This window comes from Solea solea, chromosome 16, assembly GCF_958295425.1.
Source record: "Solea solea chromosome 16, fSolSol10.1, whole genome shotgun sequence".
NCBI classification, from domain to species: Eukaryota; Metazoa; Chordata; class Actinopteri; order Pleuronectiformes; family Soleidae; genus Solea; species Solea solea.
The window spans coordinates 1,538,602-1,560,537 of record NC_081149.1 but is presented as its reverse complement, the minus strand read 5'-3'; the positions used below and the strand labels follow the sequence as shown (position 1 = coordinate 1,560,537).

The following is a 21,936-nucleotide window of genomic DNA, read 5'->3' as shown; positions in this document are numbered from 1 at the left end:
TCGGGCCGGCCCTGGTAGTCATCATGGTGTCGAGGGGCGGGGCATGGTGCGATTTCAAAAGGGAAACTTAACTTATGCGGTAACGGAGACAATGAAAGAGTGATGTTTTTTTACTTTAGGTGACGAAGAAGAAGAAGAAGAAGAGGCTGGATTTACTTTGTAGACAACATGTTTCCCCGCAGCCTGCCGTGTCCTCGTGTCCTCACATCCACACACACACACACACACGCGCAACATAAAAGTGTGTGCGAAAGACATCATGGTCGCAAGTTCGACTCCACCCCTGGCTGATTGTATTCAATTCCATTGTAAGTCGCTTTGGATAAAAGCGTCTGCTAAGTGTCATGTGATGTAATGTAATGTAATGTAAACAAGTCAAACTTTATTCTCTTCATGTGAGTAAACACACACACACACACACACACACACACACACACACTGGGCTGTGTTTTCACTAAAGACTAAAGTCTCGTCTTAAATTCACCACATGTCACTGTTTTTTGTGTTTTTTCCCTCGAGGACACTGATATGTGTGTAACATAACATAAAAACAATTGTTTTGCTCTTGGGGCCCCCTGGTGGTCACGGGGCCCTAAGCAGCAGCTTGCTCGCTTGGTTCGCTGATGCCTTGGATGTAAGTGGACACTGTGATTGACAGCTGGTATCAATAGGAGCCTTGCTGTGATTTTATGGAATATTATTTGTTCTGTCAATCAAATACAATCAAAAACAGAACAACTGAGCACGTGTTTACTTTTGGTTTTGATTCTTAAGAATAAAATAACTTCCGACTCACTGGTAGACGAGGAATAGCTCCTCCCACTGCTGTCACTCACACACGAGAGAGAGAGAGAGAGAGAGAGAGAGAGAGAGAGCGAGGACGCGCTGAAACACACACACACACACACACACACGGAGGTAGGAATATAGTTCAAATAATATTAATCTGTCCTTTTTACGTAAAGTCGGATGTTGGTGTGTCCAGCGACAGACAGACAGAGAGACAGACAGACAGACAGACAGAGAGTGAGGGAAGTGTTCGGTGTCTCACTCACTGTCGTGGAATGTGGTGGGAATGTCGGCTCCTCTCCTTCGTGTCCACGAGGAAACGAAGTTAGTTTGTACTAAAGTTCTGTCAAAGACACTTACTCCTGAACCGGAATCAGGGACACGATTCTAGGACGAACCGTGTCCCTGATTCAGGTTCTCGTGCTGATGTGATGTGAAAAAAAGCGCGCAGTCACGTTCGCATTTCCTGAAGCTCGTCGTAGGTCCGCGCTCGTGCTCGTCACACCGGTCTGCGCTCGTGCTCGTCACACCGGTCCGCGCTCGACTGTCGGTGCTTTCATGTACATCACAAAGGTTCTAACAAGTACACAGTTCATAAACCCGGGATCTAACCTGATACCGGTCTGTCGATGTCGTCTCATGTTAGAACGGGAACCATAGTAAAAACATAGGTGAATAAGTGTCAGAGACCGTCTCACTGCATTCTGAGCTAAGGTATGAACATGGATGTATTATTAGGTTGTTATAACACATCCATGGACATGAAGACATAAACAGACATTTGACATTTTAATTTAACTGTGATTAGCAGTCAAAGGTTGTGGACAGGTTGTGGATGTCTTGTGTTTAGGGCCCTATGACGACTGAACTACTGCATCAGACATGTTTACTGTACACTAATTATTATTATTGTTGAATAGATTCTCAACTTTGAGTTAAAATGAAAACCCAAAGAGTTTCACAGGTTATGTTTAGGATATTTCTGACGACTAGAATACTGTTGTGTAATCAAAAATAAAAACACAACTTAAAACTAATCACTTCATTTAGTATTAAATATATTTAGTTTGGCCCTTTTTAAATATGACCTTAAGTTTTTGAAGAAATAATAAGTAATCAAAGTGAATTGACTTAGCTAGTTAGCAATAAGGCAGACCATAATTCACAATCATTGAGGAGGAATAAAGCTACACACACATTTGTTGTTATTTTAATTCAATAAATACATTTTTCACAACAAAATAACAGAGATATGTAACATTAGCCTGTGATGTGATGATGGTGGTGGACCTGTTTCTATCTTCAATGCATGATTACAGTATTTAAGGAATAGCCCTCATTTAAATGCAGCGTCACCCTAACCCAGTTAAAACTACTTAACTGACCCCAACCCTAACCCAGTTAAAACTACTTAACTGACCCCAACCCTAACCCAGTTAAAACTACTTAACTGACCCCAACCCTAACCCAGTTAAAACTACTTAACTGACCCTAACCCAGTTAAAACTACTTAACTGACCCTAACCCAGTTAAAACTACTTAACTGACCCCAACCCTAACCCAGTTAAAACTACTTAACTGACCCCAACCCTAACCCAGTTAAAACTACTTAACTGACCCCAACCCTAACCCAGTTAAAACTACTTAACTGACCCCAACCCTAACCCAGTTAAAACTACTTAACTGACCCTAACCCAGTTAAAACTACTTAACTGACCCTAACCCAGTTAAAACTACTTAACTGACCCCAACCCTAACCCAGTTAAAACTACTTAACTGACCCCAACCCTAACCCAGTTAAAACTACTTAACTGACCCTAACCCATATAAAACTACTTAACTGACCCTAACCCAGTTAAAACTACTTAACTGACCCTAACCCAGTTAAAACTACTTAACTGACCCTAACCCAGTTAAAACTACTTAACTGACCCTAACCCAGTTAAAACTACTTAACTGACCCTAACCCTTAACCCAGTTAAAACTACTTAACTGACCCTAACCCTAACTCAGTTAAAACTACTTAACTGACCCTAACCCAGTTAAAACTACTTAACTGACCCCAACCCTAACCCAGTTAAAACTACTTAACTGACCCCAACCCTAACCCAGTTAAAACTACTTAACTGACCCCAACCCTAACCCAGTTAAAACTACTTAACTGACCCCAACCCTAACCCAGTTAAAACTACTTAACTGACCCTAACCCAGTTAAAACTACTTAACTGACCCTAACCCAGTTAAAACTACTTAACTGACCCCAACCCTAACCCAGTTAAAACTACTTAACTGACCCCAACCCTAACCCAGTTAAAACTACTTAACTGACCCTAACCCAGTTAAAACTACTTAACTGACCCTAACCCAGTTAAAACTACTTAACTGACCCTAACCCAGTTAAAACTACTTAACTGACCCTAACCCAGTTAAAACTACTTAACTGACCCTAACCCAGTTAAAACTACTTAACTGACCCTAACCCTTAACCCAGTTAAAACTACTTAACTGACCCTAACCCTAACTCAGTTAAAACTACTTAACTGACCCTAACCCAGTTAAAACTACTTAACTGACCCCAACCCTAACCCAGTTAAAACTACTTAACTGACCCCAACCCTAACCCAGTTAAAACTACTTAACTGACCCCAACCCTAACCCAGTTAAAACTACTTAACTGACCCCAACCCTAACCCAGTTAAAACTACTTAACTGACCCTAACCCAGTTAAAACTACTTAACTGACCCTAACCCAGTTAAAACTACTTAACTGACCCCAACCCTAACCCAGTTAAAACTACTTAACTGACCCCAACCCTAACCCAGTTAAAACTACTTAACTGACCCTAACCCAGTTAAAACTACTTAACTGACCCTAACCCAGTTAAAACTACTTAACTGACCCTAACCCAGTTAAAACTACTTAACTGACCCTAACCCAGTTAAAACTACTTAACTGACCCTAACCCAGTTAAAACTACTTAACTGACCCTAACCCTTAACCCAGTTAAAACTACTTAACTGACCCTAACCCTAACTCAGTTAAAACTACTTAACTGAGTGAAAGCAACCTCTGTTCTGTTCCTCAGTGATATCCTTTTTCCTCGTGGCTCTGCTGACAGACATGTTTTCTCATAAAATCACTTTCTTTATCACTCAGCAACAACTTGCATTTGATCTGAGAATGTGTGACAGTGAAGTTCTCTCATTCAGGTGTAGGAGCCTTCTCATTTCTGGTGATCTGTAAATGAGAAGACTCTTTGTTTACCTACAGTTATAAACAGCCTGTAGTACGTGTGTGTTAAGCACAGGACATAGTGTTTATTCTGTTATTCTGAGTTTATGGCATTTGAAAATGGCTCATACTTCTATATAATACAGAATAAAAATCTGTGTTCCATGTCATTGCAGTGATGTCAGCATCCAGCGGCTTGCGTTCCTCCGTCTCCTCCGCCTCTCTTTTGGAGATCAAGACTGAGACTCATCTCGTCCTCCAAGCTTTCCTCAATCGGGCCGTCACAGTTCCCACAGAACAGAGGCCTGGTCGCGTCGGAGGTGCTTACCTAGACCACAACAAGTACAGGTAATGCTCACGGACACGACTCTCTGTTGATCCCAGAGTGATGTTCATCTGTCAAAGCATTTTATTGGGATTTTATTGTCGTCTGTGGCTGTCTTCTGTCGCTGTCGTCTGTCGCTGTCGTCTGTGGCTGTCGTCTGTCGCTGTCGTCTGTCGCTGTTGTTTGTCACTGTTGTCTGTGGCTGTCGTCTGTCGCTGTCGTCTGTGGCTGTCTTCTGTGGCTGTCTTCTGTCGCTGTCGTCTGTGGCTGTCGTCTGTCGCTGTCGTCTGTCGCTGTCGTCTGTCACTGTCGTCTGTGGCTGTCTTCTGTGGCTGTCGTCTGTCGCTGTCGTCTGTCGCTGTCGTCTGTCACTGTCGTCTGTGGCTGTCGTCTGTCACTGTTGTCTGTCACTGTCGTCTGTGGCTGTCGTCTGTGGCTGTCGTCCGTCGCTGTCGTCTGTCACTGTCGTCTGTGGCTGTCTTCTGTGGCTGTCTTCTGTCGCTGTCGTCTGTGGCTGTCTTCTGTCACTGTTGTCTGTGGCTGTCTTCTGTGGCTGTCTTCTGTCACTTTCGTATGTGGCTGTCTTCTGTCGCTGTCGTCTGTCACTGTTGTCTGTGGCTGTCTTCTGTCGCTGTCGTCTGTCGCTGTCACTGTCGTCTGTCGCTGTCGTCTGTGGCTGTCTTCTGTCGCTGTCGTCTGTCGCTGTCGTCTGTCACTGTCGTCTGTCACTGTCGTCTGTGGCTGTCTTCTGTCGCTGTCGTCTGTCACTGTTGTCTGTCACTGTCGTCTGTGGCTGTCGTCTGTCGCTGTCGTCTGTCGCTGTCGTCTGTCGCTGTTGTTTGTCACTGTCGTCTGTGGTTGTCGTCTGTCGCTGTCGTCTGTGGCTGTCTTCTGTCGCTGTCGTCTGTGGCTGTCTTCTGTTGCTGTCTTCTGTCACTTTCGTATGTGGCTGTCTTCTGTCGCTGTCGTCTGTCGCTGTCGTCTGTGGCTGTCTTCTGTTGCTGTCGTCTGTCGCTGTCGTCTGTGGCTGTCTTCTGTCGCTGTCGTCTGTGGCTGTCTTCTGTTGCTGTCTTCTGTCACTTTCGTATGTGGCTGTCTTCTGTCGCTGTCGTCTGTCACTGTTGTCTGTGGCTGTCTTCTGTCGCTGTCGTCTGTCGCTGTCGTCTGTCGCTGTCGTCTGTCACTGTCGTCTGTCGCTGTCGTCTGTGGCTGTCTTCTGTCGCTGTCGTCTGTCGCTGTCGTCTGTCACTGTCGTCTGTCACTGTCGTCTGTGGCTGTCTTCTGTCGCTGTTGTCTGTCACTGTTGTCTGTCACTGTCGTCTGTGGCTGTCTTCTGTCGCTGTCTTCTGTCGCTGTCGTCTGTCGCTGTCGTCTGTCACTGTTGTTTGTCACTGTCGTCTGTGGCTGTCTTCTGTCGCTGTCGTCTGTCGCTGTTGTCTGTCACTGTCGTCTGTGGCTGTCTTCTGTCGCTGTCGTCTGTCGCTGTCGTCTGTCACTGTCGTATGTGGCTGTCTTCTGTCGCTGTCGTCTGTAGCTGTCTTCTGTCGCTGTCGTCTGTCACTGTCGTATGTGGCTGTCTTCTGTCGCTGTCGTCTGTCACTGTCGTCTGTGGCTGTCTTCTGTCGCTGTCGTCTGTCACTGTTGTCTGTCACTGTCGTCTGTGGCTGTCTTCTGTCGCTGTCGTCTGTCGCTGTTGTCTGTCACTGTCGTCTGTGGCTGTCTTCTGTTGCTGTCGTCTGTCACTGTCGTCTGTGGCTGTCGTCTGAGGCTGTCTTCTGTCGCTGTCATCTGTCGCTGTCTTCTGTCGCTGTCTTCTGTTGCTGTCGTCTGTCGCTGTCGTCTGTGGCTGTCTTCTGTTGCTGTCGTCTGTCGTCTGTCACTGTCGTCTGAGGCTGTCGTCTGTCACTGTCATCTGATGCTGTCTTCTGTCGCTGTCGTCTGTCACTGTCTTCTGTCGCTGTCTTCTGTTGCTGTCGTCTGTCACTGTCGTCTGTGGCTGTCGTCTGTCGCTGTCGTCTGTCGCTGTCGTCTGTCACTGTCTTCTGTCGCTGTCGTCTGTCGGCTGTCGTCTGTCACTGTCGTCTGTCACTGTCTTCTGTCGTTGTCATCTGTCACTGTCGTCTGTCGTCTGTCGCTGTCGTCTGTGGCTGTCTTCTGTCGCTGTCGTCTGTCGTCTGTCACTGTCGTATGTGGCTGTCTTCTGTCGCTGTCGTCTGTCACTGTCGTCTGTCGTCTGTCACTGTCGTCTGTGGCTGTCGTCTGTCACTGTCGTATGTGGCTGTCTTCTGTCGCTGTCACTGTCGTCTGTGGCTGTCTTCTGTCGCTGTCGTCTGTCGTCTGTCGTCTGTCACTGTCGTCTGTCTTCTGTCACTGTCGTCTGTAGCTGTCTTCTTTTGCTGTCGTCTGTCACTGTCGTATGTGGCTGTCTTCTGTCGCTGTCACTGTCGTCTGTGGCTGTCTTCTGTCGCTGTCGTCTGTCGTCTGTCGTCTGTCACTGTCGTCTGTCTTCTGTCACTGTCGTCTGTAGCTGTCTTCTGTCGCTGTCGTCTGTCACTGTCGTATGTGGCTGTCTTCTGTCACTGTCGTCTGTAGCTGTCTTCTTTTGCTGTCGTCTGTAGCTGTCTTCTGTCACTTTCGTATGTGGCTGTCTTCTGTCGCTGTCGTCTGTCACTGTCGTATGTGGCTGTCTTCTGTCACTGTCGTCTGTAGCTGTCTTCTGTCGCTGTCGTCTGTCACTTTCGTATGTGGCTGTCTTCTGTCGCTGTCGTCTGTCACTGTCGTATGTGGCTGTCTTCTGTCACTGTCGTCTGTCGCTGTTGTCTGTCACTGTCGTCTGTGGCTGTCTTCTGTTGCTGTCGTCTGTCACTGTCGTCTGTGGCTGTCGTCTGAGGCTGTCTTCTGTCGCTGTCATCTGTCGCTGTCTTCTGTCGCTGTCTTCTGTTGCTGTCGTCTGTCGCTGTCGTCTGTGGCTGTCTTCTGTTGCTGTCGTCTGTCGTCTGTCACTGTCGTCTGAGGCTGTCGTCTGTCACTGTCATCTGAGGCTGTCTTCTGTCGCTGTCGTCTGTCACTGTCTTCTGTCGCTGTCTTCTGTTGCTGTTGTCTGTCACTGTCGTCTGTGGCTGTCGTCTGTCGCTGTCGTCTGTCACTGTCGTCTGTCACTGTCTTCTGTCGCTGTCGTCTGTCGGCTGTCGTCTGTCACTGTCGTCTGTCACTGTCTTCTGTCGTTGTCATCTGTCACTGTCGTCTGTCGTCTGTCGCTGTCGTCTGTGGCTGTCTTCTGTCGCTGTCTTCTGTCGCTGTCGTCTGTCGTCTGTCACTGTCGTATGTGGCTGTCTTCTGTCGCTGTCGTCTGTCACTGTCGTCTGTCGTCTGTCACTGTCGTCTGTGGCTGTCGTCTGTCGTCTGTCACTGTCGTATGTGGCTGTCTTCTGTCGCTGTCGTCTGTCACTGTCGTCTGTGGCTGTCTTCTGTCGCTGTCGTCTGTCGTCTGTCACTGTCGTCTGTCTTCTGTCACTGTCGTCTGTAGCTGTCTTCTTTTGCTGTCGTCTGTCACTTTCGTATGTGGCTGTCTTCTGTCGCTGTCGTCTGTCACTGTCGTATGTGGCTGTCTTCTGTCACTGTCGTCTGTAGCTGTCTTCTTTTGCTGTCGTCTGTAGCTGTCTTCTGTCACTTTCGTATGTGGCTGTCTTCTGTCGCTGTCGTCTGTCACTGTCGTATGTGGCTGTCTTCTGTCACTGTCGTCTGTAGCTGTCTTCTGTCGCTGTCGTCTGTCACTTTCGTATGTGGCTGTCTTCTGTCGCTGTCGTCTGTCACTGTCGTATGTGGCTGTCTTCTGTCACTGTCGTCTGTAGCTGTCTTCTGTCGCTGTCGTCTGTAGCTGTCTTCTGTCACTTTCGTATGTGGCTGTCTTCTGTCGCTGTCGTCTGTCACTGTCGTATGTGGCTGTCTTCTGTCGCTGTCGTCTGTAGCTGTCTTCTGTCGCTGTCGTCTGTCACTGTCGTATGTGGCTGTCTTCTGTCGCTGTCGTCTGTAGCTGTCTTCTGTCGCTGTCGTCTGTCACTGTCGTATGTGGCTGTCGTCTGTCGCTGTTGTCTGTCACTGTCGTCTGTGGCTGTCTTCTGTTGCTGTCGTCTGTCACTGTCGTCTGTGGCTGTCCTCTGTCACTGTCGTCTGAGGCTGTCTTCTGTCGCTGTCATCTGTCGCTGTCTTCTGTCGCTGTCTTCTGTTGCTGTCGTCTGTCGCTGTCGTCTGTGGCTGTCTTCTGTTGCTGTCGTCTGTCGTCTGTCACTGTCGTCTGAGGCTGCCGTCTGTCACTGTCGTCTGTGGCTGTCTTCTGTTGCTGTCTTCTGTCGCTGTCGTCTGTCGCTGTCGTCTGTCACTGTCGTCTGTCACTGTCTTCTGTCGCTGTCGTCTGTCGGCTGTCGTCTGTCACTGTCGTCTGTCACTGTCTTCTGTCGTTGTCATCTGTCACTGTCGTCTGTCGCTGTCGTTTGTGGCTGTCTTCTGTCGCTGTCGTCTGTCGTCTGTCACTGTCGTATGTGGCTGTCTTCTGTCGCTGTCGTGTGTCACTGTCGTCTGTCGTCTGTCACTGTCGTCTGTAGCTGTCGTCTGTCGTCTGTCACTGTCGTATGTGGCTGTCTTCTGTCGCTGTCGTCTGTCACTGTCGTCTGTGGCTGTCTTCTGTTGCTGTCGTCTGTCGTCTGTCACTGTCGCCTGTCTTCTGTCACTGTCGTCTGTAGCTGTCTTCTGTCGCTGTCGTCTGTCACTTTCGTATGTGGCTGTCTTCTGTCGCTGTCGTCTGTCACTGTCGTATGTGGCTGTCTTCTGTCACTGTCGTCTGTAGCTGTCTTCTTTTGCTGTCGTCTGTAGCTGTCTTCTGTCACTTTCGTATGTGGCTGTCTTCTGTCGCTGTCGTCTGTCACTGTCGTATGTGGCTGTCTTCTGTCACTGTCGTCTGTAGCTGTCTTCTGTCGCTGTCGTCTGTCACTTTCGTATGTGGCTGTCTTCTGTCGCTGTCGTATGTGGCTGTCTTCTGTCACTGTCGTCTGTAGCTGTCTTCTGTCGCTGTCGTCTGTAGCTGTCTTCTGTCACTTTCGTATGTGGCTGTCTTCTGTCGCTGTCGTCTGTCACTGTCGTATGTGGCTGTCTTCTGTCGCTGTCGTCTGTAGCTGTCTTCTGTCGCTGTCGTCTGTCACTGTCGTATGTGGCTGTCTTCTGTCGCTGTCGTCTGTAGCTGTCTTCTGTCACTTTCGTATGTGGCTGTCTTCTGTCGCTGTCGTCTGTCACTGTCATATGTGGCTGTCTTCTGTCGCTGTCGTCTGTAGCTGTCTTCTGTCGCTGTCGTCTGTCACTGTCGTATGTGGCTGTCTTCTGTCGCTGTCGTCTGTAGCTGTCTTCTGTCGCTGTCGTCTGTCACTGTCGTATGTGGCTGTCTTCTGTCGCTGTCGTCTGTAGCTGTCTTCTGTCACTTTCGTATGTGGCTGTCTTCTGACGCTGTCGTCTGTCACTGTCGTCTGTCGCTGTCGTCTGTCACTGTCGTCTGTCACTGTCTTCTGTCACTGTCGTCTGTCACTGTCTTCTGTCGCTGTCATCTGTCGTCTGTGGCTGTCATCTGTCGTCTATCGTCTGTCGTCTGTCACTGTCGTATGTGGCTGTCGTCTGTCGCCATCGTCTGTCGTCTGTCGCTGTCGTCTGTCGCTGTCGTCTGTCACTGTCGTCTGTCACTGTCGTATGTGGCTGTCGTCTATCGTCTGTCACTGTCGTATGTGGCTGTCATCTGTCGTCTATCGTCTGTCGTCTGTCACTGTCGTCTATCGTCTGTCACTGTCGTATGTGGCTGTCATCTGTCATCTGTCGTCTATCGTCTGTCGTCTGTCACTGTCGTATGTGGCTGTCGTCTGTCGCCATCGTCTGTCGTCTGTCGCTGTCGTCTGTCGCTGTCGTCTGTCACTGTCGTCTGTCACTGTCGTCTGTCACTGTCGTATGTGGCTGTCGTCTGTCGCCATCGTCTGTCGTCTGTCACTGTCGTCTGTCGCTGTCGTCTGTCACTGTCTTCTGTCACTGTCGTCTGTCACTGTCTTCTGTCGCTGTCATCTGTCGTCTATCGTCTGTCACTGTCGTATGTGGCTGTCATCTGTCGTCTATCGTCTGTCGTCTGTCACTGTCGTCTATCGTCTGTCACTGTCGTATGTGGCTGTCATCTGTCGTCTATCGTCTGTCGTCTGTCACTGTCGTATGTGGCTGTCGTCTGTCGCCATCGTCTGTCGTCTGTCGCTGTCTTCTGTCGCTGTCATCTGTCGTCTGTCGTCTGTCACTGTCGTATGTGGCTGTCGTCTGTCGCCATCGTCTGTCGCTGTCGTCTGTCACTGTCTTCTGTCGCTGTCGTCTGTCGGCTGTCGTCTGTCACTGTCGTCTGTCACTGTCTTCTGTCGTTGTCATCTGTCACTGTCGTCTGTCGCTGTCGTTTGTGGCTGTCTTCTGTCGCTGTCGTCTGTCGTCTGTCACTGTCGTATGTGGCTGTCTTCTGTCGCTGTCGTGTGTCACTGTCGTCTGTCGTCTGTCACTGTCGTCTGTAGCTGTCGTCTGTCGTCTGTCACTGTCGTATGTGGCTGTCTTCTGTCGCTGTCGTCTGTCACTGTCGTCTGTGGCTGTCTTCTGTTGCTGTCGTCTGTCGTCTGTCACTGTCGTCTGTCTTCTGTCACTGTCGTCTGTAGCTGTCTTCTGTCGCTGTCGTCTGTCACTTTCGTATGTGGCTGTCTTCTGTCGCTGTCGTCTGTCACTGTCGTATGTGGCTGTCTTCTGTCACTGTCGTCTGTAGCTGTCTTCTTTTGCTGTCGTCTGTAGCTGTCTTCTGTCACTTTCGTATGTGGCTGTCTTCTGTCGCTGTCGTCTGTCACTGTCGTATGTGGCTGTCTTCTGTCACTGTCGTCTGTAGCTGTCTTCTGTCGCTGTCGTCTGTCACTTTCGTATGTGGCTGTCTTCTGTCGCTGTCGTATGTGGCTGTCTTCTGTCACTGTCGTCTGTAGCTGTCTTCTGTCGCTGTCGTCTGTAGCTGTCTTCTGTCACTTTCGTATGTGGCTGTCTTCTGTCGCTGTCGTCTGTCACTGTCGTATGTGGCTGTCTTCTGTCGCTGTCGTCTGTAGCTGTCTTCTGTCGCTGTCGTCTGTCACTGTCGTATGTGGCTGTCTTCTGTCGCTGTCGTCTGTAGCTGTCTTCTGTCACTTTCGTATGTGGCTGTCTTCTGTCGCTGTCGTCTGTCACTGTCATATGTGGCTGTCTTCTGTCGCTGTCGTCTGTAGCTGTCTTCTGTCGCTGTCGTCTGTCACTGTCGTATGTGGCTGTCTTCTGTCGCTGTCGTCTGTAGCTGTCTTCTGTCGCTGTCGTCTGTCACTGTCGTATGTGGCTGTCTTCTGTCGCTGTCGTCTGTAGCTGTCTTCTGTCACTTTCGTATGTGGCTGTCTTCTGTCGCTGTCGTCTGTCACTGTCGTCTGTCGCTGTCGTCTGTCACTGTCGTCTGTCACTGTCTTCTGTCACTGTCGTCTGTCACTGTCTTCTGTCGCTGTCATCTGTCGTCTGTGGCTGTCATCTGTCGTCTATCGTCTGTCGTCTGTCACTGTCGTATGTGGCTGTCGTCTGTCGCCATCGTCTGTCGTCTGTCGCTGTCGTCTGTCGCTGTCGTCTGTCACTGTCGTCTGTCACTGTCGTCTGTCACTGTCGTATGTGGCTGTCGTCTATCGTCTGTCACTGTCGTATGTGGCTGTCATCTGTCGTCTATCGTCTGTCGTCTGTCACTGTCGTCTATCGTCTGTCACTGTCGTATGTGGCTGTCATCTGTCATCTGTCGTCTATCGTCTGTCGTCTGTCACTGTCGTATGTGGCTGTCGTCTGTCGCCATCGTCTGTCGTCTGTCGCTGTCGTCTGTCGCTGTCGTCTGTCACTGTCGTCTGTCACTGTCGTCTGTCACTGTCGTATGTGGCTGTCGTCTGTCGCCATCGTCTGTCGTCTGTCACTGTCGTCTGTCGCTGTCGTCTGTCACTGTCTTCTGTCACTGTCGTCTGTCACTGTCTTCTGTCGCTGTCATCTGTCGTCTATCGTCTGTCACTGTCGTATGTGGCTGTCATCTGTCGTCTATCGTCTGTCGTCTGTCACTGTCGTCTATCGTCTGTCACTGTCGTATGTGGCTGTCATCTGTCGTCTATCGTCTGTCGTCTGTCACTGTCGTATGTGGCTGTCGTCTGTCGCCATCGTCTGTCGTCTGTCGCTGTCTTCTGTCGCTGTCATCTGTCGTCTGTCGTCTGTCACTGTCGTATGTGGCTGTCGTCTGTCGCCATCGTCTGTCGCTGTCGTCTGTCACTGTCGTCTGTCGCTGATGATTTTAAAAGTAACTAAGCAGATGACAATGTGATGTTGTTAAGCTTTAAGACACGAGACTGGAGGACTCAAAGTCAATGTTAAGTTTAACAAAGGTTTACTTAATCAGAATATAAACAGTGCTACTCTCTACTCTGCCATGTGTCCCAATATGAATATTTTATTAATTGTACAGAGTAATTCATTACATATTATTCATTCAGTGGTCTGCTAGGATCCACGTGACCTTAATGTCACCAATGTCCGTGGCGGTCCACACAGACCCAGACCACATGGAACACCCAGACCACTTTCTAGGTCAAAAGAGCAACAAAGTAGACGGTAACCATGGAAACATACATGTACACATGAGTGCAAAACCCTGGCGACAAATTGCCACTGTAATGTGATGGAGTTTTATGGAATGCAGCAAGTATAACTGGCCCTTATTTGTCCCATAACTTGTTCAGAAAAAACAACATAAAAGAGTCCAAAAGTAGTGTTTTAAAACCATATTAGTGAAATCAGAGACAGTCTAGAATAGCAGTCCACCCTGCCCTGCAAGTAAACACGTCATGTGGTGACAAACTACCTAACACCATATTCCGATGCTCTGCCATGCTAGTACCAAGCCACAGCCAAAAGCCAAGGACAGTGTGCATTCTCCGACTGAAGATGCCAGTTCAGCTGATGAGAAGAAGTCGGGATTGAGAGACTTAATAAAGCAGCTGCCTCGTCGTAACTCCACACGCTTCTCCACCAAAGACGCCAAAGACTCACTGCAGAGGGACATCAAGGTACAGGTGTCACATCACAGAGACCATGATTTCATTCATTCTTCCTGTTTGTTGTTAGACAACATTTAAAGGTGCACTATGCAATACTCCAGCATCACAGGTGAACAGAAAATCATGCTTATCCTGGCCAGTGTGTGTGTGTGTGTGTGTGTGTGTGTGTGTGGATAATGACATGAACATTACGGAGAGACAATTCACAGAAGGTTAATCAGTTTTAGGGGTTTTTTAATAAATAAAACAAGTTCTCGGATTATTCGTCTCTTTACATGTGAACATTTTCAGGTTTCTTTGCTCCATGTCACAAAGAAATCATTCAAATGGAATCATTTAGTTTTGTGGACAACACAAGACATTCAAGCACGTCGTATTTCACTGAAATATGAATCAGTGACAGATTAGTCGATTATACAAATCCACTAAAGTGAAAATGGCTTCATGGGCTAAACATCAGCCCCAGCTGTGGTAAGACGGAGAGATGGCTTCTCTTTAGATCAGGACCAGTGTGAGTTATGTGCAGTGTTAATGTCGTTAATAAAATGGAAAACATGTAAGAACCAGAGCTGCAGCACGACAGCCTCACTGCTGACCTGACACAGGAGTGATGGCTGTGCCGTGTGGTTCAGAGCCACTCTTTCACATCATGTGTATAATAATGTACGACAGAGTATCAGGGCCACATAAAAAAACTAAAAATATTCACAGACTTCGAGAATAAAGTCATACATTTACAAGAATGCATTTGTAATATTCAAAGCTGTTGTTTTACAAGAGGAGAGTTGTTGGTGGAATTGTACTTTTTCACAAACAAGGAGACACTTCATCTTTTTGCACATCAGCATCACGTTGTCATGAGTATCAGCATCTTTTCTGCAGAAAGAACCAGGCGGACCTGGAGGAAATGGCTGGTCGACTGGTGCAGGGTCATCAGTGGACACATCAGCGGTCATTCAGAGGGTTTGTGGTTTCTCTAGAAACAATCCAACTGATAATTAAGGTTCTGGATCCAGAAGGAGTCGAGGTCTGGCGAGCACAGCAGTACAGCTGCACAGACCTCAAGGCTTATGACGTATGGATTCATATGAGAAACCACAAACCCTGATGCATCCACCGATGAACCTGCAGTCGACCAGTTGCAGTTATTTGCTGCTCCACAAAAGCAGCCATTTCCTCGGGGGTTACAGAGTCCGCCTGGTTCTTTCTGCAGAAAAGATGCATGTTCTTGCTCTCTCTTCTAAAACAACAGGTTAGAATATATCACGACTGTATTAATATGGCCCTAATACTCGGTCCTAACACTAGATATGTGTGTGCCTTTGTAATCTTTCATCTATTGTGAGGGGTTGTGTGCTCCGTGCAGCCGCGCTCCTCTCGTTCTCTTCTAACATCTGAATCTAAAAGAGGCAAACGTGGGTTTACTGTGCTACGTTAATGGGAAACAAAGACTCCAAACTAAAAAGTATATCCATATTTATCATATCCAGTGACACAAGAAGTGCCAGATCAATCTCAATAGGTTGTTGTGACAGGATGCTACACAAATGTAGCCATATATAATATATATAATAATATAAATATGTTTAAGGTTATTTTTGAGTCCTGGGGAGAAGAGTGGAGGATAATCCTGGTTTCATCACTGCCCAATAACCAGTCTTTCTTTCTAAGTAAATCCAGAGAGTTGAGACGTTCTTGCCTTACTTACCTTACTTGCTCTGTCTATTGCTGCATCAAGTAGAAGTTGTGAATGAACGTCTTTTGGCCACGGCTCATCTTAAATGAATATAATTGAAATGGACTGCCAGTCTCTCTCCATACCACTGTTGTAATAGAGAAATCAAAAGGATTAATGTGGGTCAATACTCTACAATCCACATCCTTAATCCTGACCAGAGACTCCTTTTGTCAACAGGACGACGTCGTCGTTTCCCCCTCCTCTACCTCAGAAGACGATGACAAAGACAAGAAACAGCAGAAGAAGCAGAAGCAAAAGAAGTTTAGGAAAAAGCTCTCAAAGTTGTTCAGGTTAAAGTTGGAGAAAGCAAAGGAGAAAGAAGCTGAAGACCCTCATCCTCCAAAGCCAACACCGTTGCCCATCAAATTCCAATCACCAACCATCGGCTGTCCTAGTAAGCCCCTCCTCCTCCTTGCACTTCAATGTCAAGCTTTCATCATTGATTTGTTTGCTGTTGCACGTTAAGTTTGTACAGTAATCAGTGGAAAATGTGACGTTCATGCAGCTCACCCTCCTGAGTTCTATGATGACGTCGCAGAGAAGCTGGAGAAGATTGCCCAGAGGTCCACCAGCGTCAACAACGTGAGGCCCACGGCCCACAATTCACCAGGTAACCACACAAATGAGTCCACTGAGCTCAGGAGTCCCAGAAACTGGTGTGAAGTTTGTACTTCAAAGTGTTTTGGCCCATGAGTGGGAGGAGTCATTTTATTTTTGGTTGCTGCTCCACTTCAGCAACCGCACTCCAGGTGTGGTGTGTGGAACCTTCAACTACATCACAGCTGTAACTGACATGAAACAGTTTAAACAGTTTAATATGTAACATCAACTTTTCAAATCTGATGGTTCTTTTCCACGATGGTCCCGGCTCGCCTCGCCTCAGCACGGCATGACACAGCACGGTTTAGTACCTACTCAACATGGGCGGAGTCATCACTGCACGGCTGCGTGAAACTGCGGTGACTTTGTTTATGGCGCCGGTCACAATAAATACACCAGACTCCTCTGTTAAATATGGAGATTTGAGACTTTTCCCTGGTAGTCTTACATATTTAGGACTGATCTACGGTTCAGCATTGTTCGGTGCTCTGACCAATCAATGGCCGGCACGACGTCATGCTTAGAATCTACTCAGCGACGCTGTGCCGTGGCTGGGCGAGTAGAGCCGGTGGAAACACGCCATAAGAGCTTCATTTGTGAATATCAGTGATTCTTTTGAGGGTCAATTATCATACAAAAAAAGTTGAGTCAGAAACTGTGACCATCAAAGGTCATGCTCGAGGTCAAGTGTTCAAATGTGATGAAATGTCCTGTGTTTTTATGAAATGTGTGGTTTTATAAAGCGCTGACACAAGAGTTCAACAAAAGAGGATAATTCCTTATCCATATGTATCCAGTCTTCTCAACACTCTGCTCTCTCTTCCTGCTCATGTGTGTGATATTTACATCATCTATGATAGTATCTTAACTGTTGTTTTAACGATGTGTGAAATCACAATATCCAGTGTGTCCAAATCATTTTGCAAGAACCAATCAAAACAGCCACACATTCACTGCATGTGCACAAGCTAACGTAGCTGCATGTGCACAAGCTTACGTAGCTGCATGTGCACAAGCTAACGTAGCTGCATGTGCACAAGCTAACGTAGCTGCATGTGCTTACGTAGCTGCATGTGCACAAGCTAACGTAGCTGCATGTGCACAAGCTAACGTAGCTGCATGTGCACAAGCTTACGTAGCTGCATGTGCACAAGCTTACGTAGCTGCATGTGCACAAGCTAACGCTAACGTAGCTGCATGTGCACAAGCTTACGTAGCTGCATGTGCACAAGCTTACGTAGCTGCATGTGCACAAGCTAACGTAGCTGCATGTGCACAAGCTAACGTAGCTGCATGTGCACAAGCTAACGTAGCTGCATGTGTGGTTGAAGTGAAACATGAGTGAACAGTTGGATTTCATAGCTAAACGTGGATCCCGCTCACTCGACCACACTCACGGCACTCGAAACACGCCAATCTGCAAACTACGTGCCAACGCAGTCGCCGTCAAAGACACAAAACACAGTCAGCAAACTTTGGCAGCAGTTCAATGTGTATCCACATTCTCATGTTCATGAGCATTGTTTACATTAGTTTAAAATGCTCTCGTTAAGTTTAAGTTAATAAATAAGACCTGTTTTTCTTGATCTTGATCATCTAACACACTATTAACAAGAGCGAGCTGGCACAACAGGCCTTCCATGCTTTTACAAACACATTTTTGAGGATTGCACAATATCGCCAATTATCGTTATCGGCAAAATCCCCAAAAATATCAGGATATTGATTTTCATCAATATCGCACACTAACGTCAGAGCCTCTCAGCTATGGAACAAATCTTACCTAGAAACACAGATCCACTCACACTCATTTTAACTGATATTTAATTGTTTCATTTTTTTACTCATCCGTGCGTGCCAGTACAGACAAGAATGTTCTGTCTTCCCCAAAAACAAACTTTCCCTTTAGTCAATCATTTATCTCTTATTCCATCTTCCATGTCTTTGTATTTGTACAACAGCACAAATACGGTCATTGAGCACGTCTTTACGGTCATTTCCTGTCATAAACTGTCCAAAAGAGTAAAGACACAAACTTTGTGACTCACAATCATTGATGGTGCGGTTGTTGCTTGTTTCCTTTAGCTGTCAGTGACAAAGAGGCAGTGATAGAGCAGCTTGCTCAGGTGCTCTGTATGGAAGGAGACTCTATCAACACTAAGGTAGGTCGTCATTCATTTCTTTACATTTAACTCACAATTCTAACTTTGAACTTTGAACTTCTACTGTAGCTCAGAGGAAGAGCAAGTTGTCTTCCATCACTGGACCTCATGTTGAGGTTCTGACGGCTGCACTGGCAGCGTGTCGATGTGCTGCACATTAGATGATGCTCTGTATGAAAGTGTGAGTGGGAATGAGCTGTGAAGCAACTGTATAAACAAACAACAACACACGGATTTGAATCGATACACAGACCCACTGGACATGCAAGTCCTGTTCAGGTCCTGTTCAGGTCCTCAGAGACCTGATCACAAATAGAACATGGCATATTTAGGTCCCGAGCACTCACACAGTGGTGCGAGGTTTCAGGAACGATTATTTTTCTCCACATTGAATCTCTAGTTTGACGCCTGAACGTCAGAACTGGCGGAAAATTCGATAAAATAATGGAAATGTGAAAAACCAATGCAAAATGACTCAGTAGCGCCCCCCTCAGGTCAAACGCCTATGGAGCAGGTCAAAATTTAGTTGCGCTGAATTTCACAAAATTTGGTGGGACCGTGGTTTGGCCCAAGACAGACAAAAAATCACATTGGGACCATGACCTTGACTCAACAGGAAGTCGTCCATTTTGGATTTGCCGTCCATCTTGGCCTTTTGCAAGTTTACTAACTGAACGAACTCATCTGAGTCAAAATGTACTAGACCCATCCAAGATTCAAATTGACTGAAAAAAGGGCGTGGCCACAGCAGCCATCGGAATTTCAGCCACGAAACAGGGAGCGAATAAGTGATCACCTGCTCTGTATGATTCGTGTGTGTGTGTGTGTGTGTGTGTGTGTCAACACGCAGCTCTTCATATCCCCTCGATAAACATGCAGTTAAGTTTCAGGCTTTCTTCACCCATATGTGCACTTGAGTGACGGCGTCATTGTCTGTTTACAGATCCAGTCAGATCCTTTCCTGCGCTCCAGCTTCACTCGTCTTTCTTATGCATCGTTCACTCAGCTTCTGGACACTTTCAGCAGTACTCAGGTTTCTCAGGCCCCCACATTGCCACCATCAGCCAGTCCGACACTGCAACGCATGGCTGTCACTATGGAGGTATCACGGCGGATAGTGACGGCCACTGGAGCTGTGCGCATGCAGGGCTTTGCAGAATGCTACATGGAGACCTTTGCACCCTGGGTTAAGGGTCATGGAGGATGGGTAAGTGATTATGAAACAACCATTATTCAATGTTTATATGATAGTAAACGTTTATGTTTGATAGTAAAGTATTCAAACATAAAGCTTTCCTAAGTCACACATGTACCTCATCATTGAGAGGTTGGTGGAGAATATCCTGTTTATTCAGCTCGGGGTGTGAGCCTGTGTTTGGCAGTCTCTAGTGCCTCAGGTGTGACAACTTGTTCTTTTTCTTGGCAGCACATGTGTGTGTGTGTGTGTGTGTGTGTGTTTAGGTCACTAGAGCCCTAAAACACATTTCCTAACATCTAACGGAAGGAAAGTATACTCTTTTTAGACCTTACAGGCCACTTTACACCCGTTTATTTTATTATTTGAAGGAAACCCTCTGATCATTATACATACAAGGAGCTTCCGTCCCAAATGGCTAGAAGAAAGGCTGTTCCAGTGAGTACAGACAACCAGGAAAAGGAGCTCGAACAAATAAAAAGCTGTCACCATTTCAAGAAAGGGAAAAACCAGCGTGCACTCACACAAGCACACAAAAGAAAGAGTGCTATTTGTCACTACATACAACATGGAGGCAGATTAGAAAAACACATTGTGGTGTAATCGAAAGTGATAATAAATACCAACACATGCACTTCACAGTCTTGATCTCGCTCTAGTCTTCACTCAAACCTGCTTTACACTACACTTTTGCCATTCACACCCATTCACTCAGCACATCTATGCAGCGCATTCACAAGCTGCCGGCACAGTCGTCAGGAGCAACCCAACACATCAGCATGTAGACTCGTGTAGCTGGGAATTGAACCCACATCCTTCGAGTTGAGAGACAACTCACTGCCGTACTACCATAAATCAGTTGTGGGGATGCCGCACCATGCAGGATAAACCGGTTTGGAGCTTTCTTTCAACCAACAATCAGAAAACATGGTCCCAAACAAATACAGTCATTCCAATCGCTGTTCAGATGTAATGCAGACAAACAAGATGAGTTCAAAAGACTTAACAATCCGTAACACGTGGGTTCATCGCCAACAACTACCAGGGAAAAGTCTAAAATCTCAGTATTTAACAGAGGAGTCTGGTGTATTCAGCACGACCGGCGTCACAAACCCTGTATTTCAGTCCAGTGACTGTCAGACGAATCAGTTACACTGAACACAACTGCATTACAAGTCTCTCGTCACTCTGTGCCTGTGTGTGTGTGTGTGTGTGTGTAAAATGAAGTCACTGCCGGTTCATGCAGCCGTGCAGTGATGACTCCGCCCACGTTGAGTAGCCTAAAACCATGTCGAGGCGAGGCGGGGCGGGGCGGGGCGGGGCGGGGCGGGACCATCGTGGAACAGTGTCAGTACATAACTGTTGTGAATCTGAGAAGGGAAGTGTAACACAAACGTCTTTTCTTTTTTTTTCTTTTTCAGGAGAACGTCGAGTTGGAAGAGTTTGATTGAAATCTAAGAGCTACTGGTTTTTTTTATTTTTGTTTTGTTTTACATGATCAGAAGAATAAGCTATTGGATGTTGCTAAATAGCTTATGCTATTAAATCCTCTGTGAGATTTGGTGGCATTTTACTCTCTAAATCAGTTGCTGAGATAACTGAAACAGCTACATGTAGCAGCTGCTATTTCCCTTGTATTCGGTGAGCGTTGGTGTCTTTTTCCAGCAGTTTCTCTAAAAACAGTGGAAATGTTAGAAATCCACTCCTGTCCACTTGGAACATGCAGATCTTGTGCAGACCAACATTTTATTACCATGGTGACGGTAGACCCCAAAGGGCGCGTGCCTAACGATCAATGCTGGTGCTCATTTTAATATGAACGTTACCACGGCCATGTACTGTAAGTGGAAGGAACTATGAAGTAACCCTGCACACAGGGATATGGAAAGTACTGTATTTATATTAGTTTACGTGGATTCAGCTGATAAACTACCACTGACTTCTTTTGTAATGTCACACTATTTTATACAATAATTGTATTAAATTACTGAAAATATCTTTTTAAAAAGTCTATGATGTAATTATTTCAAGGATTGTTTATTTGTCACATGTACAGTATATGTTACACACTAACACACAGTGAAATGTCGCACCGAGACTGAGCTTAAGTTATGTATACGTAGAAACATAAATATATATATTACGATTATTTTCATAATAGATTAATCTGTCGATTATTTTCTCGATTAATCAATGAATCGTTTGGTCCATAAAATATCAGAATCGGTGTTCATCAAACCTGGAAATGATTATGTTTGTCCACAAACCAAAATGATTGACTTGATTTCTTTGTTATCCAGAGCAAAGAAAGGAAGAAAATACTCACATTTACGGAAATGTTGTTTTAATCATGAAAAAAGCTTCAAATCGATTCATCGATTATCAAAATAGTTGTCAATGAATCGATTCATCGAAATAATTGTATCAGCTCTATTTTATATGTAACCCTTTTACCACCGGCTCGCGTATTAAAAACCTAAAAAGACACATTTCAGTCTCGGGTACTGTATGATTCTCACTCTTCATTTACCAGTTGGAGACTGGGGGAATACACTTGACCTGTAAACTCACTTCAACAACAAACACAATATAATAAACACAAGTTTCTCAGTTACAAACACACATTGAAAACTTCAAAATCTCTATGTATGTTGTGATAAGTAACTACAGGTTGCTGTAGTCGCGGCAGTGACGTCACCACGGGACATACGTGAGGACGTTATGCTCGGTTAGCAGTAGCAACTCAGTCTGAATAAAG

The 21,936-nt window shown here is 46.5% G+C and overlaps 1 protein-coding gene across 1 annotated transcript; it reads left to right on the top strand.

Moving 5' to 3' along the window:
• Nucleotides 1-870: 870 nt before the first annotated feature.
• On the top strand, nucleotides 871-21,176 carry bcl2l12 (BCL2 like 12). Its single transcript, XM_058654735.1, has 8 exons — nucleotides 871-918; nucleotides 4,198-4,369; nucleotides 13,321-13,492; nucleotides 15,399-15,615; nucleotides 15,727-15,831; nucleotides 17,907-17,983; nucleotides 18,927-19,190; nucleotides 20,600-21,176. The coding sequence occupies exons 2-8, from the start codon at nucleotides 4,200-4,202 to the stop codon at nucleotides 20,627-20,629; spliced, it is 1,035 nt and encodes a 344-aa protein (XP_058510718.1). The 5' UTR covers nucleotides 871-918; nucleotides 4,198-4,199; the 3' UTR covers nucleotides 20,630-21,176.
• Nucleotides 21,177-21,936: the final 760 nt, after the last annotated feature.

What these genes read in the sequence shown, in the direction of transcription:
- bcl2l12 (XM_058654735.1), top strand. Translation starts at nt 4,200, where the DNA reads ATGTCAGCATCCAGCGGCTTGCGTTCCTCCGTCTCCTCCGCCTCTCTT. An exon ending in CACTGCAGAGGGACATCAAG is followed by an intron (nt 13,493 to 15,398) that starts GTACAGGTGTCA and finishes TTTTGTCAACAG; the next exon opens with GACGACGTCGTCGTTTCCCC. An exon ending in GAGACTCTATCAACACTAAG is followed by an intron (nt 17,984 to 18,926) that starts GTAGGTCGTCAT and finishes GTCTGTTTACAG; the next exon opens with ATCCAGTCAGATCCTTTCCT.